We start from the raw sequence: 27309 nt of genomic DNA on the forward strand, positions 1-27309 counted from the left end.
TGCCTGATCACGTTTATAGAACTAAGTAATTTCATAACTGCCTTATCACACTTATAGAACTAAGTTCATACATAACAGCCTTATCACACTTTAAGAACTAAGATAATTAATAACTGCCTTATCACGCTTATAGAACTAAGTTCATACATAACAGCCTTATCACGTTTATAGAACTAAGTAAATTCATAACTGCCTTATCACACTTATAGAACTAAGTTCATACATAACAGCCTTATCACGCTTAGAGAACTAAGTTCATACATAACTGCCTTATCACGTTTATAGAACTTAGTAAATTCATAACTGCCTTATCACGCTTATAGAACTAAGTTCATGCATAACAGCCTTATCACACTTTAAGAACTAAGTTAATTAATAACTGCCTAATCACGTTTATAGAACTTAGTTCATACAGAACTGCCTTATCACGTTTATAGAACTAAGTAAATTCATAACTGCCTTATCACACTTATAGAACTAAGTTCATACATAACAGCCTTACTACGCTTAGAGAACTAAGTTCATACATGACTGCCTTATCACGTTTATAGAACTAAGTAAATTCATAACTGCCTTATCACGCTTATAGAACTAAGTTCATTCATAACTGCCTTATCACACTTTAAGAACTAAGTTAATTAATAACTGCCTTATCACGCTTATAGAACTAAGTTCATACATAACATCCTTATCACGTTTATAGAACTAAGTAAATTCATAACTGCCTTATCACGCTTATAGAACTAAGTTCATTCATAACTGCCTTATCACACTATAAGAACTAAGTTAATTAATAACTGCCATATCACGCTTATAGAACTAAGTTCATACATAACAGCCTTATCACGTTTATAGAACTAAGTAAATTCATAACTGCCTTATCACGCTTATAGAACTAAGTTCATACATAACAGCCTTATCACGCTTATAGAACTAAGTTCATACATAACTGCCTTATCACGTTTATTGAAGTAAGTTAATTCAAAACTGCCTTATCACACTTATAAAACTAAGTTCATACATAACTGCCTAATCACACTTATAGAACTTGTGATTGGTAAATTGTTTTCGGTGTTGGAATTGGGTATATTGTTGATTTATATATTGTTCTCGGTGTTGGAATTGGGTCTATTGTTGATTTATATATTGTTCTCGGTGTAAGAATTGGGTCTATTGTTGATTTATATATTGTCCTCGGTGTTGGAATTGGGTATATTGTTGATTTATATATTGTTCTCGGTGTAAGAATTGGGTCTATTGTTGATTGATATATTGTTCTCGGTGTAGGAATTGGGTATATTGTTAATTGATATATTGTTGTATGAATAAGACAATGGGTCCATCGTTGATGGGTCAAGATATCTATATGGAAAGGACAATTTGTTCATTGTCGATTTTCATATTGCTGTTTGAATTAAACAATGGATCTTTTGATTATTGTTGGGTATATTTTTATCGGGACGGACAATCATTTTGTGCTTCTTTTGTAATTGTCATTAAATCGGGGTCAAGTGATGCCGATACATCTGTTTACTGTCGTGATTTGACATGAATTGCATTATTTTGAAAATGATTCATTATTTGATAACTTCAATACCGCACATTGTGGGCCTTTAACTCCACATTTATGTATAATATTAAATGGTGTCATATTTCAAGGAATGAATAGTTTTCACTCCGCATTTTGTTATATTTTGCTACTGAATTGGATTGTGCTCTGCCTAAACATATTTCAGGTGTTAACCAAAACATTGAAATCAAGTGTTTAGTAAAAAGATGCCACACAATCTTTATAGGCTATATAATAGTTAAACTGAGACATTTGTTCAATTGCCATATTTGTGATCACGTTAACGATATTTAAGTGACACTCTTTGGTCATATCTGCTACATAGAATGATGGCATTGATTTACCTTTCTATAGGACTTCTACAGGCGGTTTACCAACTGTGTTCTGGTAAGTGGATCATTCGTTTATTAGGTGGTTGACAAGTACGCTTTGCTATGATTGTTTTGCAAACAGTAAAATGGCTAATTGACCTAGGCTATGATGATGTTTGAAGAATTCGTATGGCGAGGGGCATTCAGTATATAATGCAGATGATACGAGGGGCATTAAGTATGTAATGCAGATGATACGAGGGACGTTCAGTATGTAATGCAGATGATACGAGGGGCATTCAGTATATAATGCAGATGATACGAGGGACGTTCAGTATGTAATGCAGATGATACGAGGGGCATTCAGTATGTAATGCAGATGATACGAGGGGCATTCAGTATATAATGCAGATGATACGAGGGACGTTCAGTATGTAATGCAGATGATACGAGGGGCATTCAGTATGTAATGCAGATGATACGAGGTGTATTCAGCGTGTAATGCAGATGATACGAGGGAAATTCAGTTTGTAATGCAGATGATACGAGGGTCATTCCGTATGTAATGCAGATGATACGAGGGTCATTCAGTATGTAATGCAGATGATACGAGGGGGATTCAGTATGTAATGCAGATGATACGAGGGTCATTCAGTATGTAATGCAGATAATACGAGGGGCATTCCGTATGTAATGCAGATGATACGAGGGACATTCCGTATGTAATGCAGATGATACGAGTGACATTCCGTATGTAATGCAGATGATACGAGGGTCATTCCGTATGTAATGCAGATGATACGAGGGTCATTCCGTATGTATTGCAGATGATACGAGGGTCATTCAGTATGTAACGCAGATGATACGAGGGGCATTAAGTATGTTATGCAGATGATACGAGGGTCATTCCATATGTAATGCAGATGATACAAGGGGCATTCAGTATGTAATGTAGATGATACGAGGGTCATTCCGTATGTAATGCAGATGATACGAGGGGCATTAAGTATGTAATGCAAATGATGCGAGGGTCATTCAGTATGTAATGCAAATGATACGAGGGTCATTCAGTATGTAATGCAGATGATACGAGGGTCATTCCGTATGTAATGCAGATGATACGAGGGACATTCAGTATGTAATGCAGATGATACGAGGGTCATTCCGTATGTATTGCAGATGATACGAGGGACATTCAGTATTTAATGAAAATGATACAAGGGTCATTCAGTATGTAATTCAGATATTACAAGGGTCATTCAGTATGTAATTCAGATGATACAAGGGGCATTCAGTATGTAATGCAGATGATACGAGGAGCATTCAGTATGTAATGAAAATGATACGAGGGTCATTCAGTATGTAATTCAGATGATACAAGGGTCATTCAGTATGTAATTCAGATGATACAAGGGGCATTCAGTATGTAATGCAGATGATACGAGGAGCATTCAGTATGTAATGCAGATAATAAGCGGGGCATCATCATCATCATCATCATCATCACCATCATCATCATCATCAATAAAAATTATCATTATTATTTTTGCTATTATTATTATTATTATAATTATTATTAATATTATCCACTGCAACACTTTTGTAATGTAAACATGTAGTAGAGATTAGACTAAGCCATGGAAATATCCAAAAAGAAGAGGAAACAATTATAGATAGTATATCCGTGCTTTTGCTTGCATACAATAGAAGTGGTGTAGTATGTTTCATTTTAAACACTAATAAAACAATTGAAATATCACTTTTACATCAAAAATTTAATATGCATACATATATGTTCAATAAATTCTAATGTAAAGTAATGATATAAATGTTTTATTTCTGTTTGAAAACGAATATCATTTTAACGTGCCTTGAAGGGTTATCCCGTTTTGCTGTCTAACAAAATATCAATTTTGTCATTACACTACTTGTGCATGTATATTATAAATAATACTTCATTGTATCTTATATCACTAGGTGTCACTTACTTATGGTTCATCCATATACTCGGGTATAGTTATTATGTAAAACCTGTCTTAACATGTGCCAGGCTCCTATAAAAGGTAATGAAACCAGAGAAAATGAAACCGAGACCAGGATGCCCATGCATAATTTGCTTTTTACAAATTACATAAATTTATAAACGAAGTTGACACGCAGCGAAGAGATACTTATAGTATTATATGTCACAAGACGGTTCAATTGCCTGATTTAGCTATAAACATTTTACATACTTCTAAATTTTCTTTAAAGCTGCTCTCTCTCACAGATTGACAGTTTTGACATATTATAGTTGTTGTCTTAAAATCAGTTGATTTTGCTATCAATGCCATCTATTCAGTCTTACATGATCAATCACAATATAAGGGATCTAAAATTGTTTGGTAAACGGCCTAAAATTTCTTTTTTTTTTGAAGCTTTAGTAATGCTTTAAGCCATAAAATATAAATTTTCGAACGTAAATTTGAAAAACTGCGATCTTATATTTTGTCAGCAGTCTTATTTCACTGATTTTCCGATATTCATGCACAATTTGACTCATTACAAGACAAAAATAAAATACAATTGTAAAGAAATAAAATAATTTGTCGTCAAGTCGTTAACATGCTTAATGATAACACACACACACTTTCATAATACATTTTAAACAGCTTGTCCCGTAAATGTAACAACCCGACCATCTCCGGCAAACTTCGAGGTAGACAATTCCATTTGGAACCCCTCGGCAAACCTCAGATGTATGCCGGCACATCAGTAAAAGTAGTTCGTAAATTTTTGAATTATATCATTAATTAAGTGTAGTGTTTTAGCTTTTATTTATTGATCTAAGTTTAAACTGATTGCCAGTTAAGTGAATTATTGCAAACATAAATAGGATTCCCAAGAGTTAAGTTCAACTGCTATATTAAATCACTACGCGATCCACTTGCAGCGGACTTAAAGCGATTTTTGAGTATGCTAACTGTCCATATACACCCGAGGTTGTTTTCGATAAAAATATCCGAGGAGCTCCGAATGAGACGATTCCTGTTGGAAACTAGGCCGAGGTGTTCGAATTGCTTGTCCCATAATGGTGAAATTATCAAGCGTAGCAGACATCAATTTCCGCTGTTAACGACACTGACAACACTGCAGTTACCCACCATTGAAGATTTGTTTTAAAGCTTTAAACTTTGCTTAAAGTTAATAGTTTTCCCCTACGATAAGGGATGGCAGACATAATGCAAACTAACCGAAAAATGTTTAAAAATAAGACTTGATTTGATCATAAACAGGTTAAAGTATTTCTATTGTGCCTCAATCCGTTTAAAATAACATTCCTATTTGGAGTGTAAATATTAGTTGCATGTAATCTTGAAAATATGGGTTATTGTTCTTCCGTTTCCAACAAAGTAATGATAATACTGTAAAATACTGTTAAATAAACATGCAACTGGAATACAATTGTCTTTAACATGATAACAGATAAATAAATAAACAAAACTCGCATGTTAATGAAAAGTCTTCAATATAGAATATACACATTAGTCTATCTGCGTTATTTGAAGATTGCAAAAATAAAACAATCGCAATATATGATGATACTGGTCTAGCGAATCGCAATATTTATCGCGATACATTTTTTTGGCGTATCGTTACATCTCTATAGTTGTACACATTGATTACAGACAAGAGTATCACGTAGTGCTTAATTGAGACCGACACTAACTAACTAACTCACTCACTCACTCACTCACTCACTCACTCACTCACTCACTCACTCACTCACTCACTCACTCACTCACTCACTCACTCACTCACTCACTCACTCACTCACTCACTCACTCACTCACTCACTCACTCACTCACTCACTCACTCACTCACAAACAAACAAACAAACAAACAAACAAACAAACAAACAAATAAACTAAGTAACTAACAAACTAACTAACAAACTAACAAACTAACTAACTAACTAACTAACTAACTGACTGACTGACTGACTGACTGACTGACTGACTGACTGACTGACTGACTGACTGACTGATTAACTGACTGACTGACTGACTGACTGACTGACTGACTGACTTACTAACTCACTAACTAACTAACTAACTAACTAACTAACTAACTAACTAACTAACTAACTAACTAACTAACTAACTAACTAACTAACTAACTAACTAACTAACTAACTAACTAACTAACTAACTAACTAACTGACTAACTAACTAACTGACTAACTAACTAACTTACTAACTAACTTACTAAATAACTATCTAACTTATTAACTAACTATCTTACTAACTAGCTAACTAACTAATCAATCAATCAATCAATCAATCAATCAATCAATCAATAATCAATCAATCAATCAATCAATCAATAAATCAATCAATCAATCAATCAATCAATCAATCCATCCATCCATCCATCCTTCATTTCGTCCGTCCGTCCTTCCGTCCGTCCGTTCGTACGTTCGTTCGTTAGTTCTTTCGTTCGTTCGCTCGCTCGCTCGTTCATTCATGCATTCATTCATTCATTCATGCATTCATTCATTCATTCATTCATTCATGCATTTATTCATTCATATATTCATTTATTTATTCATGATATGTTTTGTGTCTTTTTCATTTTTACTTTCTGACTGTAAAGTTCAGCTGCTTGTCGGACAAAGCAGTCGACACGTCGGGAATTTCACAAAGAGCCGTGCGATACATCTTTGTAGAGGTACCAGAGTTCAGTGATAGTGCAGAGCACCCCCCAAAAAATGTTCTTTCAATTTCAGCTGCCGCAATTGATATAAGACTGGTTGGTGGCTCAAGCCAGTACAGTGGACGTGTTGAGATTTTATTCGACAATAAATGGGGTACAGTCTGTGGCGATAGCTTTTCCGACACAGATGCCGTTGTGGTGTGCAGGATGCTGAACTTCCCATCGTAAGTGTTTATTGTCATAATATTTGCTAGACAAAACGGTGATGTATTGTGAAAGCCTTACGCCTTCGGCATTGTCGGGCAAAAACCTTAACCTTGCCTGTTACTAAAATACGTTCAAGGCATTCATGTAAAACTTGGTACACATGTTGCCAGATAAAATACAAACTTGTATGGCAAAGTCCAAAACTCTGGCTTAAATAACTATTGAGTGATGCCGCTTCTTTGAAAGAATCAAGCGTTGGCATTGAATCCACAGTGTTTTTTTTAAATATTTGGATTGAGGATAAACATTTATTAGAGTTTTATCTGGATTTTAAAACAGTGAGGCACATGAAATGCTTCCAGAATGTTTCCTGTGTGCGACTGATTGCTTGTAAGAACTGTTCAAATTACTCATATATCAAATATTCTAATTCTTTCAGAGCTGGCGCTCGGGTTATTGCAAATCATGCAAGCTACCCAACTCCGCCAGCCCAGATATGGATTGACGATGTTCGTTGTACAGGATCTGAGCAGAGCATCGCTGATTGTTCTCATCGCATGCCATGGGGCTCACATAACTGTAACCATGACGATGATGTGGGTGTTGTCTGCTCCTCAAGTATGTGTTGTATGCTTCCGATAGACATTTGGTCTGCTTTACAATTGAAATTTCCGGCAATTATTGCACACTTGTGAATGTCATCATACATTGGATATGATATTATTCCTCATTCAAAACGGAATGTATTAAAACAGTCGCCTAAATTTGATTCAACGAGCCATGGCGACGACTGGTTGAACAGTTTGTTAAGGTACCAGAGTCCTATGATATTGTAGAATCCATAACAAATGTACTATCAATTTCAGCTGCCGCCATTAACATAAGACTAGTTGGTGGCTCAAGCCAGTACAGTGGACGTGTCGAGATTTTGATCAACGAGAAATGGGGAACAGTCTGTGGCCAAAGCTTTTCCGACAAAAATGCTGTCGTTGTGTGCAGGATGCTGAATTTTCCATCGTAAGTGTTTATTGTCATAATATTTGCTGTACAAAACGGTGAAGTATTGTGAAAGCCTTTACGTTTTCGGCATTGTCGCGTAAAAACCTTAATCTTGTCGGTTACTTAAAAACAGTTCAAGTTGTTCACGTGAAACTTGGTTCATATTTTGTGGGATAAAAAATACAAACGTGTATGGCAAAGTCCAAAACTCTGGCTTAAAAAAACTATTAAGTGATGCCGCTTCTTTGAAAGAATCAAGCGTTGGCATTGAATTTGCAGTGCTGTTGTTTGTTTTAAAATGTTTTGATTGAGAGAATTAACCATTAGATTCGTGTCTAGATTTTTGTAAATAGTGAGGCTAATGAAATGTTTCCAAAATGATTCCTTGTATGCGACTGATAGTATGTAAGAACTGTTCAGATAACCCATATATCAAATATTCTGATCCTTGAAGAGCTGGCGCTCGGGTTATTGCAAATCATACAAGCTACCCAACTCCGCCAGCGCAGATATGGCTTGACGATGTTCGTTGTGCAGGATCTGAGCAGAGCATCGCTGATTGTTCTCATCGCATGCCATGGGGCTCACATAACTGTAACCATGACGATGATGTGGGTGTTGTCTGCTCCTCAAGTATGTGTTGTATGCTTCCGATAGACATTTGGTCTGCTTTACAATTGAAAGTTCCGGCAATTATTGCACACTTGTGAATCTTACATTGGATATTATATTATTGCACATTCAATACGGAATTTATTAACACAGTCGCCTCAATTTCATTCAAAAAGCCATGGCGACGCCTGGTTGAACAGTCTGTTAAGGTACCAGAGTCCTATGGTATTGTAGAATCCATAGCAAATGTACTATCAATTTCAGCTGCCGCCATTAACATAAGACTAGTTGGTGGATCAAGCCAGTACAGTGGACGTGTCGAGATTTTAATCAATGAGAAATGGGGTACAGTCTGTGGCCGAAGCTTTTCCGACAAAAATGCTGTCGTTGTGTGCAGGATGCTGAATTTTCCATCGTAAGTGTTTATTGTCATAATATTTGCTGTACAAAACGGTGAAGTATTGTGAAAGCCTTTACGTTTTCGGCATTGTCGCGCAAAAACCTTAATCGTGTCGGTTACTTAAAAACAGTTCAAGTTGTTCACGTGAAACTTGGTTCATATTTTGTGGGATAAAAATACAAACTTTTATGGCAAAGTCCAAAACTCTGGCTTAAATAACTATTGAGTGATGCCGCTTCTTTGAAAGAATCAAGCGTTGGCATTAAATTTGCAATGCTGTTTTTTTAAAAATGTTTTAATTGAGAGAATTATCCATTAGATTCGTGTCTGGAGTTTTGTAAATAGTTAGGCACATCAAATGTTTCCAAATTGATTCCTGTATGCGACTGATAGTATGTAAGAACTGTTCAGATAACCCATATATCAAATATTATGATCCTTGAAGAGCTGGCGCTCGGGTTATTGCAAATCATACAAGCTACCCAACTCCGCCAGCGCAGATATGGCTTGACGCTGTTCGTTGTTCAGGATCTGAGCAGAGCATCGCTGATTGCTCTCATCGCATGCCATGGGGCTCACATAACTGTAACCATGACGATGATGTGGTTGTTGTCTGCTCCTCAAGTATGTGTTGTCTGCTTTTGATAGACATTTGGTCTGCTTTACAATTGAAAGTTCCGGCAATTATTGCACACTTGTGAATCTTACATTGGATATTATATTATTGCTCATTCAATACAGAATTTATTAAAACAGTCGCCTCAATTTCATTCAAACAGCCATGGCGACGCCTGGTTGAACAGTTTGTTAAGGTACCAGAGTCCTATGGTAATGTAGAATCCATAACAAATGTACTATCAATTTCAGCTGCCGCCATTAATATAAGACTGGTTGGTGGCACAAGCCAGTACAGTGGACGTGTCGAGATTTTAATCAACGAGAAATGGGGTACAGTCTGTGGCCAAAGCTTTTCCGACAAAAATGCTGTCGTTGTGTGCAGGATGCTGAAATTTCCATCGTAAGTGTTTATTGTCATAATATTTGCTGTACAAAACGGTGAAATATTGTGAAAGCCTTTACGTTTTCGGCATTGTCGTGCAAAAACCTTAATATTGTCGGTTACTTAAAAACAGTTTAAGTTGTTCACGTGAAACTTGGTTCATATTTTGTGGGATAAAAAATACAAACGTGTATGGCAAAGTCCAAAACTTTGGCTTAAATAACTATTGAGTGATGCCGCTTCTTTGAAAGAAACAAGCGTGGCATTGAATTTGCAGTGCTGTTTTTTTCAAATGTTTTGATTGAGAGAATTAACCATTAGATTCGTGTCTGGAGTTTTGTAAATAGTTAGGCACATGAAATGTTTCCAATATGATTCCTGTATGCGACTGATTGTATGTAAGAACTGTTCAGATAACCCATATATCAAATATTATGATCCTTGTAGAGCTGGCGCTCGGGTTATTGCAAATCATACAAGCTACCCAACTCCGCCAGCCCAGATATGGCTTGACGCTGTTCGTTGTGCAGGATCTGAGCAGAGCATCGCTGATTGTTCTCATGGCATGCCATGGGGCTCACATAACTGTAACCATGACGATGATGTGGGTGTTGTCTGCTCCTCAAGTATGTGTTGTCTGCTTCCGACAGACATTTGGTCTGCTTTACAATTGAAAGTTCCGGCAATTATTGCACACTTGTGAATCTTACATTGGATATTATATTATTGCACATTCAATACGGAATTTATTAACACAGTCGCCTCAATTTCATTCAAAAAGCCATGGCGACGCCTGGTAGAACAGTCTGTTAAGGTACCAGAGTCCTATGGTATTGTAGAATCCATAACAAATGTACTATCAATTTCAGCTGCCGCCATTAATATAAGACTAGTTGGTGGCACAAGCCAGTACAGTGGACGTGTCGAGATTTTAATCAACGAGAAATGGGGTACAGTCTGTGGCCAAAGCTTTTCCGACAAAAATGCTGTCGTTGTGTGCAGGATGCTGAATTTTCCATCGTAAGTGTTTATTGTCATAATATTTGCTGTACAAAACGGTGAAGTATTGTGAAAGCCTTTACGTTTTCGGCATTGTCGCGCAAAAACCTTAATCGTGTCGGTTACTTAAAAACAGTTCAAGTTGTTCACGTGAAACTTGGTTCATATTTTGTGGGATAAAAATACAAACTTTTATGGCAAAGTCCAAAACTCTGGCTTAAATAACTTTTGAGTGATGCCGCTTCTTTGAAAGAATCAAGCGTTGGCATTAAATTTGCAATGCTGTTTTTTTAAAAATGTTTTGATTGAGAGAATTATCCATTAGATTCGTGTCTGGAGTTTTGTAAATAGTTAGGCACATGAAATGTTTCCAAATTGATTCCTGTATGCGACTGATTGTATGTAAGAACTGTTCAGATAACCCATATATCAAATATTCTGATCCTTGAAGAGCTGGCGCTCGGGTTATTGCAAATCATACAAGCTACCCAACTCCGCCAGCGCAGATATGGCTTGACGCTGTTCGTTGTTCAGGATCTGAGCAGAGCATCGCTGATTGTTCTCATCGCATGCCATGGGGCTCACATAACTGTAACCATGACGATGATGTGGTTGTTGTCTGCTCCTCAAGTATGTGTTGTCTGCTTTTGATAGACATTTGGTCTGCTTTACATTTGAAAGTTCCGGCAATTATTGCACACTTGTGAATCTTACATTGGATATTATATTATTGCTCATTCAATACAGAATTTATTAAAACAGTCGCCTCAATTTCATTCAAAGAGCCATGGCGACGCCTGGTAGAACAGTCTGTTAAGGTACCAGAGTCCTATGGTATTGTAGAATCCATAACAAATGTACTATCAATTTCAGCTGCCGCCATTAATATACGACTAGTTGGTGGCACAAGCCAGTACAGTGGACGTGTCGAGATTTTAATCAACGAGAAATGGGGTACAGTCTGTGGCCAAAGCTTTTCCGACAAAAATGCTGTCGTTGTGTGCAGGATGCTGAAATTTCCATCGTAAGTGTTTATTGTCATAATATTTGCTGTACAAAACGGTGAAGTATTGTGAAAGCCTTTACGTTTTCGGCATTGTCGCGCAAAAACCTTAATATTGTCGGTTACTTAAAAACAGTTCAAGTTGTTCACGTGAAACTTGGTTCATATTTTGTGGGATAAAAAATACAAACGTGTATGGCAAAGTCCAAAACTTTGGCTTAAATAACTATTGAGTGATGCCGCTTCTTTGAAAGAAACAAGCGTTGGCATTGAATTTGCAGTGCTGTTTTTTTCAAATGTTTTGATTGAGAGAATTAACCATTAGATTCGTGTCTGGAGTTTTGTAAATAGTTAGGCACATGAAATGTTTCCAATATGATTCCTGTATGCGACTGATTGTATGTAAGAACTGTTCAGATAACCCATATATCAAATATTATGATCCTTGAAGAGCTGGCGCTCGGGTTATTGCAAATCATACAAGCTACCCAACTCCGCCAGCCCAGATATGGCTTGATGCTGTTCGTTGTGCAGGATCTGAGCAGAGCATCGCTGATTGTTCTCATCGCATGCCATGGGGCTCACATAACTGTAACCATGACGATGATGTGGGTGTTGTCTGCTCCTCAAGTATGTGTTGTCTGCTTCCGACAGACATTTGGTCTGCTTTACAATTGAAATTTCCGGCAATTATTGCACACTTGTGAATCTCATCATACATTGGATATTATATTATTGTTCATTCAATACGGAATGTATTAAAACAGTCGCCTAAATTTGATTCAAAAAGCCATGGCGTCGCCTGGTAGAACAGTCTGTTAAGGTACCAGAGTCCTATGGTATTGTAGAATCCATAACAAATGTACTATCAATTTCAGCTGCCGCCATTAATATACGACTGGTTGGTGGCACAAGCCAGTACAGTGGACGTGTCGAGATTTTAATCAACGAGAAATGGGGTACAGTCTGTGGCCAAATCTTTTCCGACAAAAATGCTGTCGTTGTGTGCAGGATGCTGAAATTTCCATCGTAAGTGTTGATTGTCATAATATTTGCTGTACAAAACGGTGAAGTATTGTGAAAGCCTTTACGTTTTCGGCATTGTCGCGCAAAAACCTTAATATTGTCGGTTACTTAAAAACAGTTCAAGTTGTTCACGTGAAACTTGGTTCATATTTTGTGGGATAAAAAATACAAACGTGTATGGCAAAGTCCAAAACTTTGGCTTAAATAACTATTGAGTGATGCCGCTTCTTTGAAAGAAACAAGCGTTGGCATTAAATTTGCAGTGCTGTTTTTTTCAAATGTTTTGATTGAGAGAATTAACCATTAGATTCGTGTCTGGAGTTTTGTAAATAGTTAGGCACATGAAATGTTTCCAATATGATTCCTGTATGCGACTGATTGTATGTAAGAACTGTTCAGATAACCCATATATCAAATATTATGATCCTTGAAGAGCTGGCGCTCGGGTTATTGCAAATCATACAAGCTACCCAACTCCGCCAGCCCAGATATGGCTTGATGCTGTTCGTTGTGCAGGATCTGAGCAGAGCATCGCTGATTGTTCTCATCGCATGCCATGGGGCTCACATAACTGTAACCATGACGATGATGTGGGTGTTGTCTGCTCCTCAAGTATGTGTTGTCTGCTTCCGACAGACATTTGGTCTGCTTTACAATTGAAATTTCCGGCAATTATTGCATACTTGTGAATCTCATCATACATTGGATATTATATTATTGTTCATTCAATACGGAATGTATTAAAACAGTCGCCTAAATTAGATTCAAAAAGCCATGGCGTCGCCTGGTAGAACAGTCTGTTAAGGTACCAGAGTCCTATGGTATTGTAGAATCCATAACAAATGTACTATCAATTTCAGCTGCCGCCATTAATATAAGACTGGTTGGTGGCACAAGCCAGTACAGTGGACGTGTCGAGATTTTAATCAACGGGAAATGGGGTACAGTCTGTGGCCAATTCTTTTCCGACAAAAATGCTGTCGTTGTGTGCAGGATGCTGAAATTTCCATCGTAAGTGTTTATTGTCATAATATTTGCTGTACAAAACGGTTAAGTATTGTGAAAGCCTTTACGTTTTCGGCATTGTCGCGTAAAAAACCTTAATATTGTCGGTTACTTAAAAACAGTTCAAGTTGTTCACGTGAAACTTGGTTCATATTTTGTGGGATAAAAAATACAAACGTGTATGGCAAAGTCCAAAACTTTGGCTTAAATAACTATTGAGTGATGCCGCTTCTTTGAAAGAAACAAGCGTTGGCATTGAATTTGCAGTGCTGTTTTTTTCAAATGTTTTGATTGAGAGAATTAACCATTAGATTCGTGTCTGGAGTTTTGTAAATAGTTAGGCACATGAAATGTTTCCAATATGATTCCTGTATGCGACTGATTGTATGTAAGAACTGTTCAGATAACCCATATATCAAATATTATGATCCTTGAAGAGCTGGCGCTCGGGTTATTGCAAATCATACAAGCTACCCAACTCCGCCAGCCCAGATATGGCTTGACGCTGTTCGTTGTGCAGGATCTGAGCAGAGCATCGCTGATTGTTCTCATCGCATGCCATGGGGCTCACATAACTGTAACCATGACGATGATGTGGGTGTTGTCTGCTCCTCAAGTATGTGTTGTCTGCTTCCGACAGACATTTGGTCTGCTTTACAATTGAAATTTCCGGCAATTATTGCACACTTGTGAATCTCATCATACATTGGATATTATATTATTGTTCATTCAATACGGAATGTATTAAAACAGTCGCCTAAATTTGATTCAAAAAGCCATGGCGTCGCCTGGTAGAACAGTCTGTTAAGGTACCAGAGTCCTATGGTATTGTAGAATCCATAACAAATGTACTATCAATTTCAGCTGCCGCCATTAATATAAGACTAGTTGGTGGCACAAGCCAGTACAGTGGACGTGTCGAGATTTTGATCAACGAGAAATGGGGAACAGTCTGTGGCCAAAGCTTTTCCGACAAAAATGCTGTCGTTGTGTGCAGGATGCTGAAATTACAATCGTTCGTATTTATTGTTATAATATTTGCTAGACAAAACGGTGAAGTATTGTGAAAGCCTTTACGTCTTCGGCATTGTCCTGCAAAACCCTGAACCTTTTCGGTTACTCAAAAAACCGTTGAAGTTATTCATGTCAAACTTGGTACACATGTTGCCATATGAAATACAGACATGTGTGGTAAAGTCCATAACTCTGGTTCAAATAGGTAGTGAGTGATGCCGCTTTTTTTAGAGAAGCAAGCGTTGGCGTTGAATCCTGAGTGATTTTGTTTATTTCAAAATGTTTGGCTGGAGTAAGATAACTTTTAGATTCTTATCTGGATTTTCTTTGAAAAAGGGAGGCAGATGATGTGATTCCAGAATGTTTAATGTATGCGACTGCATGTTAGAACTGTTCAATTAAGTCATCCATCAAATTTTCTGTTTCTTCCAGAGCTGGCGCTCGGGCTTATACAAATCTCGCAAGCTACCCAAATGCGCCAGCCCAGATATGGCTTGACGATGTTCGGTGTACAGGATCTGAGCAGAGCATCGCTGATTGTTCTCATCGTATGCCATGGGGCTCACATAACTGTAACCATGACGATGATGTGGGTGTTATCTGCTCCTCTAGTATGTGTTGTCTGCTTTTGACATAAAATTGGTCTTCTTTACAATAGAATGTTCCGGCAGATATCGCAGTAATTTCAAACTTATGAATCTCATCATATATTGGATGTTATATCATTGCTTATTAAATACAGAATTTATTAAAACAATCGTCTAAAAATGGTTCAACGGGCCATGACGACGCCTGGTAGCCACAGTCTTTAAAGGTACCAAAGTCATATGGTGTTGCGGAGTACTTTAAAATAGACTATCAATTTCAGCTGCCGGCCTTATTCTAAGCTATAATAATATATATGTTTCAGTCTTCAGTATTACGGTTTTGGATAAATCGTAACCGCCTTATATTTACTCTCCTATTGCGTTTTCTTTTATTAAAGCATATCTTTTTTTCATTTGCATTCATTTCGAGGAACCCAATACCTCTGATCTTAATGAAACGAATGTAGAACTTGGTTAAATTACGTTTAATTGCGTTACAATGCAGGTGAGATCGATGAAGGAAGTCATTAAATATCTCTTAAACTAAATATCTCTTAAACTACTCGATTACTTATTATCTCTTAGACTACTCGATTACTAAACATCTCTTAAACTACTTAATCATTTAATATCGTTTAAACTACTCAGCCATTACATATCTCTTAAACTGCCCAATCATTAAATATGGCTTAAACTACTCAATCATTAAATATCTATTAAACTGCTCAGTCATTAAATATCTCTTTAACTACTCAATCATTCAATACATCTTAATCTACTCAATCATTAAATATCTATTAAACTACTCAATCATTCAATATCTCTTAAACTACTCAATCATTAAATATCTTTCATATGAAAAACTACACAAACAGATAATGCAAAAAAATAAATATCTAAAACATTAACAACTACATAGGACACCGTCATTGCAAATGTTATTGTTAAGTGTTGTGATTATGCAATGTATACGATAAGATAAGATAGTCTTGATTTAAAGGCTGTTATGATAAACATTAATAGCACTAGCTGATAGCTATTTTTCCTACATAACAGATCATCCAATAATAAACGAACAAAAGACCTGTAAAGATTCAAGATCATTTTATCACATATTATACATATTAATACAAAGGTTTCAATAAGATTATAGGCTTCATTATGAAAAATACTATATACATAGATGTTTTAAGATAAAATATATTGATGATTTAAAACTAGTACAATACATTAAGAGAACTTTAAATGAAAGCAACAGTAAAACACAAAACATGTTATTCAAACAGCAATACATATTTAACGTGAAAAGAAAGTAATATGCGGCTAATAAAAAGTAAGTCAACATTTATTTAATAACATATATTTTACATATATATACAGAAAAGATGCTAATCGTTTGAAATAGTTGAATCGCAGGTATCTTTTGTAAATGTTTAAACAATGTTTTAGTAATACATGCTCAGTTTATCTTGTCCATATTGCGACCTGTTGTCAATCTTTTCTAATTGGCAGGTCGGCCTATACGACTGGTTCCGTTCGATGGAGTTGCATACGAAGGACAATTCCAGTTTTTGGATGGCAATGAATGGCTGAGCATTACAAATCGTACATCAAAAGTGACGGCGAAAACAATTTGTGAACTTCTTGGATTTGGGTCTGTGCAATTTTGAAATATCCCGTTTTGACTGAGAATTTATCAGCGAATCTTATTTCAAATTAAGTATAAAGCGATAAAGTTGTATGCAATTCAATTATGTGTCAATTACTCCATTGAAAATCCTACATATGTTTTAGTTAAGAAATATAACACACCACCAAATTGAATTTTATAAGGACCGGCTAGTCAGCCAACGAAGTTAAAAAATATGATATGGTCCGCTGACATTATTAAACTGGATGTTTTATTAAAATACACTAATACACGGACCGATCTACTTAATATGTACATAAACGGAACACATTCATGTACAGTATTATATAACGGTATATGGTAAATTAATAAACATTGCAAGCTGTTCTAACAATTTATAGGTATCTAGGATCATATATTGGGCAAGGGAACCTACTCCAGAATATTTCACTCGACAATAACAAATTTGAAAATTCTATATAGGTTATAGTACGGAATATGGTACCCTTATAAACATTGCAAGCGGTTATAACGATTTTTAGGTATGTAGGATCATATTTTGGGCAAGAGAACCTGCTCCCAGGTGCAGAATATTTTTCAATAGACTGTAACGGATCGGAGACAGATATATCACAATGTAAGTGGACAAGAGAAAATAATGACGAAGAATATGGAACATTGGGCCTTTCTTGTTCAGGTAGGAATTATTATATATCATTGGTAGCTGTTTATGTTAAGAACATATCTATTTTTTTCAAGTTTAGATGTTGTTTTTACATATAACGCATTAATTTGAATTTCAAACAATATGACCCAAACCATAGACGCCAAAGAACAAACCCCGTTGTTGGTTTTACAGAACAAACAACAAAATAAATGGAAATAATATGCTCTCTGCATTACTGAATTTTGTTTAAGACTTAGTTAAATGAAAGTGCTAACATACATTTTAGGATAACTCAGTCTTGTGTAGCGTGGCTGTTGATTGATGCTATAAGTTCGGTGTATAGTGACAACCTTGGTGCTCTCGGCGGCGATGTCTGCACCGTTGCAAAACTGTTTTACCTCTGCCTTTGAAAACATTCAAATGTAACCTAGAAAACTTGCTGTCAGAGACATAGAAGTATAAGTGTAGCAAGTTTGTATATATAGTTTAAATTATTGTTGAACTATGATATTTTCGACGTTAATTGTATTGAAATAATTTTTCATTGATCTTGTTAAACTGTATTGTCATTCAAGACTATGAAATAACGGATGTCCGACTAGATGGTGTGTCCGGTGACACCGGTCTTATGGAAGTATTTGTTAACAACAATTGGCGGACAGTTTGTGAGGTTGGCTTTACCAATTACACTGCTGATCTTATATGCCGAGATCTTGGATTCAGGTAAAATGTTTAACTAACCTCGTTGTACTTTGGCTAGTTGTGTTATCCGTGTACGAAAATTATAGTTTTATATATTACAAATAAAATTAAGTGGTTTAAGTATTGTTTTTATCTTTTAAAGTTAGACAAAGAGGTTGTAATAAATAATGTCATCATCGACGGCGAATGCCGAGTGTTGTTCATTTCGGAGCGATATTGATTGTAGCTTGTCCGAAAATTTATAGACTTGATTAGGACTGGATTGCATTTTTCTCGTATATACATCTTGCCAAGTTTTGCTTTATAGAATAGGACAATTTGTTTATTTTCAGCAAAGCAAAATGGTATAAGCATAATCTAGAATCAAACCAAGTGAACAATGAAAATAACATCGGGTCATTGATTTGCAACCAAGGTGACATATTATTACGGGATTGTGAAATTATCCCTATGGCATATTATTCTTATGGACCTGGTGAATTTGATGAATGTGTTGGCAACAGAGTGACTATTGCATGTTCGAAAGGTTTGTTCACATGTTATCGTCAGATAGTTGGGTTACTGATGAATTTTTTTGACGGAAACCCTTTAAAAGGTCGACAACTGTTGTTGTTTTTCAAAGAATTAAAGCAATTTAAAGTTAGGCCGTAAAATACTACGTGTACGTTCACTTCTACGTGTAGTTACACACAGATGTAAATTTTGCAGCTTAACATAAAAGCGAAATTTCACTTTGAGCTCGTATCTGTAGGCTTGCTGATACTTGCCTGAATTCCTTTCTTTGTGCTTTCGGTCAATTTCCTTTAATTCTAAACTTGTTTAATATACCCATACCTGAACTGGATGAGGTATGATAATAAAATAAGATCACACGTACACGTTCCCGTACACGTCAAGTTTCGTAATGTCTTTTATTTATAAAATACTGCTACATGTCCGATGTCTGTTAAATAAAGCATTTCTATGCTTCATTTGAATTTCCAATGTTAACAGATCTCTGTCATATTTCCAACTTTTGGAAAATTTACGTTACTTTTTTATAAAAAAAGTATCTTAGCATTTTGGAATTTTAACGATATACAGTTACATTTTCTCGATATAATAATATGCTCTTTGGGGCAGCTACAAAATAGATTCAGACGAAGACTATTTTGAAAAAGTGTCTTGAGAGTTTTTGTGTTACCTTTAAGTATGTTTTTAATAATTTAACAGTCATAAACCCCTTTACTGTCTTGCAACGATATTGTTGCGTATTAAAATCAGTGCTTCAACTATGTCTTAATAATTATAGTACCTGCAGATGAGCCAATCATCAATGAGGGTGTGGACATTTATCTAGTTGTTATTCCGACGGCCATCAGTTGCTTTATTGTGTTATGTCTTCTTGTTGGTGGACTGGTGTATTGCAAGCGTACAGGTATAAACCATATGTCATGTCGTCTTGTTGGTGGACTGGTATATTGCAAGCGGAAAGGTATAAACCATATGTCATGTCGTCTTGTTGGTGGACTGGTGTATTGCAAGCAGACAGGTATAAACAATATGTCATGTCGTCTTGTCGGTGGACTGGTGTATTGCAAGCGGACAGGTATAAACCATATGTCATGTCTCCTTGTCTATGGACTGGTGTACTGCAAGCGGACAGGTATAAACCATATGTCATGTATTCTTGTCGGTGGACCGGTGTATTGCAAGCGGACAGGTATAAACCATATGTCATGTCTTCTTGTCGGTGGACCGGTGTATTGCAAGCGGACAGGTATAAACCATATGTCATGTTTTCTTGTCGGTGGACCGGTGTATTGCAAGTGGACAGGTATAAACCATATGTCATGTCGTCTTGTCGGTGGACCGGTGAATTGCAAGCGGACAGGTATAAACCATATGTCATGTCGTTTTGTCGGTGGACCGGTGTATTGCAAGCGGACAGGTATAAACCATATGTCATGTCGTCTTGTTGGTGGACCGGTGTATTGCAAGCGGACAGGTATAAACCATATGTCATGTCTTCTTGTCGGTGGACTGATGTATTGCAAGCGGACAGGTATAAACCATATGTCATGTCGTCTTGTCGGTGGACCGGTTTATTGCAAGCGGACAGGTGTAAACCATATGTCATGTCGTCTTGTCGGTGGACCGGTGTATTGCAAGCGGACAGGTATAAACCATATGTCATGTCTTCTTGTCGGTGGACCGGTGTATTGCAAGCGGACAGGTATAAACCATATGTCATGTCTTCTTGTCGGTGGACCGGTGTATTGCAAGCGGACAGGTATAAACCATATGCCATGTCTTCTTGTCGGTGGACCGGTGTATTGCAAGCGGACAGGTATAAACCATATGTCATGTCTTCTTGTTGTGGACCGGTGTATTGCAAGCGGACAGGTATAAACCATATGTCATGTCGTCTTGTCAGTGGATTGGTGTATTGCAAGCGGACAGGTATAAACCATATGTCATGTCTTCTTGTCGGTGGACTGGTGTATTGCAAGCGGACAGGTATAAACCATATGCTATGTCTTCTTGTTGTGTGTCGTCTTGTCGGTGGACTGGTGTATTGCAAGCGGACAGGTATAAACCATATGTTATGTCTTCTTGTTGTGGACCGGTGTATTGCAAGCGGACAGGTATAAACCATATGTTATGTCTTCTTGTTGTTGACCGGTGTATTGCAAGCGGACAGGTATAAACCTTATGTTATGTCTTCTTGTTGTGGATTGGTGTATTGCAAGCGGACAGGTATAAACCATATGTTATGTCTTCTTGTTGTGGACCGGTGTATTGCAAGTGGACAGGTATAAACCATATGTCATGTCTTCTTGTTGTGGACCGGAGTATTGAAAGCGGACAGGTATAAGCCATATGTCATGTCTTCTTGTCGGTGGACTGGTGTATTGCAAGCGGACAGGTATAAACCATATGCTATGTCTTCTTGTTGTGTGTCGTCTTGTCGGTGGACTGGTGTATTGCAAGCGGACAGGTATAAACCATATGTTATGTCTTCTTAGTGTGGACCGGTGTATTGCAAGCGGACAGGTATAAACCATATGTTATGTCTTCTTGTGCTGGACCGGTGTATTGCAAGCGGACAGGTATAAACCATATGTCATGTCGTCTTGTATTTGGACCGGTGTATTGCAAGCAGACAGATATAAACCATATGTCATGTCGTCTTGTATGTGGACTGGTTTATTGCAAGCGGACAGGTATAAACCATATGTCATGTCGTCTTGTTGGTGGACTGGTGTATTGCAAGCGGACAGTTATAAACCATATGTCATGTCGTCTTGTATGTGGACTGTTGTATTGCAAGCGGACAGGTATAAACCATATGTCATGTCTTCTTGTCGGTGGACCGGTGTATTGCAAGCGGACAGGTACAAACCATATGTCATGTCTTCTTGTTGTGGACCGGTGTATTGCAAGCGGACAGGTATAAACCATATGTCATGTCGTCTTGTCGGTGGATTGGTGTATTGAAAGCGGACAGGTATAAACCATATGTCATGTCTTCTTGTTGGTTGACCGGTGTATTGCAAGCGGACAGGTATAAACCTTATGTCATAAGTCCTTGTTGGCTGACCGGTGTATTGCAAGCGGACAGGTATAAACCTTATGTCTTGTATCTTTGTTGGTTGACCGGTGTATTGCAAGCGGAATGGTATAAACCATATGTCTTGTATCTTTGTTGGTTGACCGGTGTATTGCAAGCGGACAGGTATAAACCTTATGTCATGTGTCCTTGTTGGCTGACCGGTGTATTGCAAGCGGACAGGTATAAACCTTATGTCTTGTATCTTTGTTGGTTGACCGGTGTATTGCAAGCGGACAGGTTTAAACCTTATGTCACGTGTCTTTGTTGGGGAGCTGGTGTTTTGCAACCGACTGGTGTAAATCATATTTGAAAGTATCGGTCAGGGATAGTCAGTATCATAAACAGTGTTTTCTGCTTGCCAAATAATTCTGACGTTTTCAAGTCATAATACAAAATGAATGGATACGTAACTGCGTTCTTGCACCACTTGAATGTAATGGATGTTTCATGAAAAACCATAATAAAAGATATTAAACGATCTTTCTCACCATCCGTGACCGATACTGCCGCATATGGAATAAGAACGTTTCATATGCTTCCTTGATTAAACTCTAAATATTTTAATAATATTCTCTTTTTTAAAAATAAATCGTATAAACTATTTACTATTGCTTTGTTTATCTAAGATTGCATGAACGATTATAAAGGTTTTGCTCTAAATTTACTATTTAATACTGTGATATACCTTATATTGAATTTGATTCCACGAATAAGAAAAAACTTAGTTACACTTGCAATTACCATACTTTAGTTATTAAAAAGTATTTTCTTTTCACTTTCATATAATAGGTACACTGTGTTTTCCGCATCGACAGCAAAATGCCAATAATTCAAGGTAGGATACAATTTCTCTTGTTTTAGGATAAATAAGCTATATTCAGAATTGTTTTTAAAGATGCACTGTTACTCCCAAATAAGATTTACCACAATTAATTGTACTGTTTTAATATTAAAAAAACAACATGAATACATGTCGAAAATAATGGTTCTTATGAAGGTTACCGAGTTTAATTTAAAAGAAATCTTTTAGCATTCCCAATCACTTTATATTTTTGCGCTTTCTGCTATTAAATGCACGGTTACAATCTTGTAAACAGTAATTAATATTTTCAATAAATGAATTATTTAATTAGTAGTTAAAGATTTTTCAATCAAAATTGATGTTTGAAATACATGTGAATGTAGCAAAGTTTTTAACATATACGTTCGAAAATTGAAGTTTTATGGCTGAAGGCGTTACTAACGTTTTAAGAAAAAAAAGTTGTTCGGCATAAACCATCTTTTTTCGATAGTAAATATGTACAACTGCGATCTGATCTTTTGTCAGAAGTCTTATATTACTAGTTTCTAGACCTTTACGCAAAATTTAGCTCATTCTAAATAAAAAAGTTGTCAAAACGGTCAATCTGTAAGAATGCAGCTTTAAAGGCAAAAACCGGCACTCGACGAGAAGCATGCGACGTAACTATATGACCTACCGGGAACCCAACGCAGGGCTGTTGTAGCGCCTTATATTACTAGTTTAACTAACAACCGTCTTGTTCTTAGCCCGAGATAAAGATAAAAAAAGATTTCGCATATATCATTTCACTGTCAATAATTGTTTGAACTACCTCATTGGAGTGGTCAGTGTAAAATGTTAACTTTGTGTTTAACAATTTTATAAGACCCAAATCATCTGTTTCTTTCAGTGACCGACCGAATTTGCAGAATGAAACACAATATGGAAGATATTCGGCTGTGCCAGTCTCTATTACCAAAGATGATTGCAAAGATACCGATGAAGCGAATGCGACAATTGATAGAAATAATGCACTTGAAATACCTATGCAGACCTTTCATGATCAACACCAAGACAAAAAGGGAAATGGAGAGGAAAGGAACGATTCGGACATCAGAATTGTTGCCAACCACAATCATGATGGTGCAGAGGGCAGTGAATAATTGGCAAAGATAAGGAAAGCAGAATGTATGTATACTATATGGATTTGGCTACTGGCAAACGGTGCAAAAATAAATATTGATGATAATGATGAACCAGGAATACGCCTGCAGACAAATTCTGTTCAACTCGAACATGCAATAAGAGTGCAATAAAATGGACAGCTTAGATGTGACACACAACATTTATGCAAAGAGTAGTGAAAAATAAAAGCAAATATTAGGAAGGCAGAATTTATGCATTCTTGATGGCGATGCCCCCCACCATTCCATGCAAAAATGACTAGAAGAGGGCTATATCATCAGAAACTATTCTTATTAGGCCAGTGATTTTAATAGCTTACTTATGAACACAGAAACTCAAATGTTTTATCTTTTGTGTCATATGTTCTGCATGTTTGTGTATTTATTGTTGAAATTGTGTCCGCAGTATCACTTTCGTTATGGACTTGTTTATATATAGACCTGGATAAAACATTTCATAGCAGATTTTGTAAACATTCACTAAGAAGCCAATGACCAAAGAGCGGTCATCTGAAACAAACTTTGCAAGTTAGCAAACATAGTTGTATCCTTCTGCATTTAATTGTCACGAAAACTTTAACTAAATGGTCGAGATGAAATACAACCAATCAACCAATGCTGGCCACATAAGTTTGCGAAGTATGTACAGCTTAACATAATACCCTGCATTGTTGTATTGAAACGTTTTTGTACATCATGTAGTGACACGTATACGTTCATTGTATTGACTCGTCTACGTACAACATGCAGTGACACGTATACGTACATTGCATTGACTCGTCTACGTACAACATGCAGTGACACGTATACGTACATCATGTATTGATTCGTCTACGTACATTGCATTGACTCGTTTCCGTACATCATGTAGTGACACGTACATGTACATTGTATTGACTCGTCTACGTTCAACATGAAGTGACACGTACACGTACGTTGTATTGACTCGTCTACGTACAACATGCAGTGACACGTATGCGTACATTGTATTGACTCGTCTACGTTCATCATGTAGTGACACGTATATGTACATTGTATTGACTCGTCTACGTACAACATGTAGTGACACGTATACGTGCATTGTTTTGACTCGTTACGTACATCATGGAATGACACGTACACGAAAATTGTATTGACTCGTCTACATACATCATGAAGTGAAACCTACACGTTCATTGTATTGACTCGTCTTCGTACATCATGTAGTGACACGTTCACATACATTGTATTGACTCGTCTACGTACAACATGCAGTGACACGTATACGTACATTGTATTGACTCGTCTACGTACATCATGTAGTGACAAGTATACGTACATTGTATTGACTCGTCTACGTACATCATGTAGTCACACGTATACGTACATTGTATTGACTCGTCTACATACATCATGTAGTGACACCTACACGTTCATTGTATTGACTCGTCTACGTACATCATGTAGTGACACGTATACGTACATTGTATTGACTCGTCTACGTACATAATGGAATAAAACGTATATGTGCGGATGCTACAAGCTAATGATACAATTAACACAATGATATGGTGCCTTACTAACTATAGCTGTGTTTTACTTCACCATAACATTACAATTTGTGATAATGCTTACCTTTACTCGGATAACTTTGTTTAATTGCATAGTATATACATCGTTAAGATAATGAAATGAAGTTGTAACCTATTTTTAGCTGAATATATACATATATAAAAGAAAACATATACATTTGTAACATTTTCATGCACACCCAACCTGTGATGCATTATAAACATAGTTGTAAATAATTTCTTCTGAATTAAATGGTAATAAAAATACCTTAAATGTTGTGGGTTGGGTTGGTGCTTATTCTGTAACCGTTCTTAAAATATCTAGAAATCACTCATTGATCAGGAAGGGGACATTCTGTTTAAATTATTCCACACGATATTCCATAAAGTAAACTATTGTGAGCCTTACATCCAGTCAGGACTTATTCCCAGAGGATGGTCTGATTCTACTAATCGTTGTCTCGCATGTTCAACTGAGAATCGTTCTCTATTTAATTGCCATTGTCTTATTCCGCTTACACACACATTGACAATCTCATTGGGGTCGACGAGAACCGCTCTCTGTCTGACAACACGAATGCCGGCAAATTAAGTGCAACCGATGGGAACCGTTCGCTGCTTATTTCCATTGTACACACACTGACAATCCCAGCGCACTTGATGTGAACCTTTCTTTGGCTAATTCCCCTTATTCACACACTGATGAACCCACGCTCACCCAATTTGACAAATAACTGCTTATTGAGATAATTTGGTGAATAAAACTTCAATCTTAAAGCAACATTTAAGAAATACCTCTATGTATGTTCGTCTTTCATTGATGTTATATTTCTTTAGACCTTTTTGTATGTCAGTCTGTCCGTCAGTTGACAGTGTGTATGAAAAGTTCTATTAGGCAGAGTCTTGAAACTTTACAGGAATGCTCAGCAGCATGTGACGTTGTGTACCTGGGACTTTGTGTTTTGCTTCGCCCAGAAAGACCAGAGTTATAGCCCTTGACTTACTTAAATCCAGTCTATAGAGCATGCAATTTTATGTCTAGATCAGCATACGAACCAGAGTCACACAACTATACAGAAATCTTCAGCAGCATGTGACGTTGTGTACCTGGGGTTTTGTGTGTTGCTTTGGCCAATAAGTGCAGAGTTATGGCTCTTGCTTTAGCTTAAAACAACCTTTAGAGATTACAAATTATGTCCCGTATGGCGGCTAATGTCATGAGCTATTGCACGAATGTTAACCAGCATGTGAAGTTGTCCACTAAAGGTAAAGCATACCGGCTGCAACCAAGTACATATATGGGTTTTACTTAATTAAAACATGTAAAGCATGAACTCTTGTGTTACCCTATCTCGGTAAGTACATGGGCCAGAGACATATTCAAATAGAGTATGTCTTAAGAGAAAGAGAGAGAAATCAACCAAATGCATTTAGTAATTTTCCAAGATAGGCAAATTCGTCTTAAAAAGGTAACATGACCCCTACATTGTCTCCTGCGTATCATAACTGATACATGTATTGCTGCTGTTTTTATTTTATGACAACATCTCATATAAAAAGCTTTTTATGTTGAATATAACTTGCTATGGATAAATGATCAAAATCATCTTGAAATTTTTGACTTCAGTGAAGACTTCGGGGACCCAGTTAAATACACATATAGCGTGTACACACTAAGATAAATGGATTGGTTGTCTTCTGGTTAATCTTACAAAAACATTTTATGTTTCATGGATATCATTGAGCAATATTTCATGCATAGTATTTCGTA

The 27309-nt window shown here is 36.8% G+C and overlaps 1 protein-coding gene across 3 annotated transcripts; it reads left to right on the forward strand.

Moving 5' to 3' along the window:
- Nucleotides 1-1698: 1698 nt before the first annotated feature.
- On the forward strand, nt 1699-25786 carry LOC128224035 (deleted in malignant brain tumors 1 protein-like). Of its 3 annotated transcripts, none has more exons than XM_052933644.1 (26): nt 1699-1957; nt 6651-6801; nt 7224-7402; nt 7651-7801; nt 8238-8416; nt 8660-8810; nt 9241-9419; nt 9663-9813; nt 10243-10421; nt 10665-10815; nt 11246-11424; nt 11668-11818; nt 12249-12427; nt 12676-12826; nt 13257-13435; nt 13684-13834; nt 14266-14444; nt 14693-14843; nt 15275-15453; nt 16942-17083; nt 17602-17756; nt 18302-18449; nt 18761-18954; nt 19720-19845; nt 22813-22858; nt 23715-25786. In XM_052933644.1, the coding sequence occupies exons 1-26, from the start codon at nt 1897-1899 to the stop codon at nt 23965-23967; spliced, it is 4095 nt and encodes a 1364-aa protein (XP_052789604.1). In that variant the 5' UTR covers nt 1699-1896; the 3' UTR covers nt 23968-25786. The 3 variants fall into 3 exon arrangements, with proteins under 3 accessions (XP_052789604.1, XP_052789605.1, XP_052789606.1); XM_052933645.1 differs by having other exon boundaries at nt 17602-17696; XM_052933646.1 differs by lacking the exons at nt 8660-8810; nt 9241-9419.
- The last annotated feature ends 1523 nt before the right edge of the window (nt 25787-27309 follow it).

Source organism: Mya arenaria, chromosome 17 (assembly GCF_026914265.1).
Source record: "Mya arenaria isolate MELC-2E11 chromosome 17, ASM2691426v1".
In the NCBI taxonomy this organism is placed as follows: Eukaryota; Metazoa; Mollusca; class Bivalvia; order Myida; family Myidae; genus Mya; species Mya arenaria.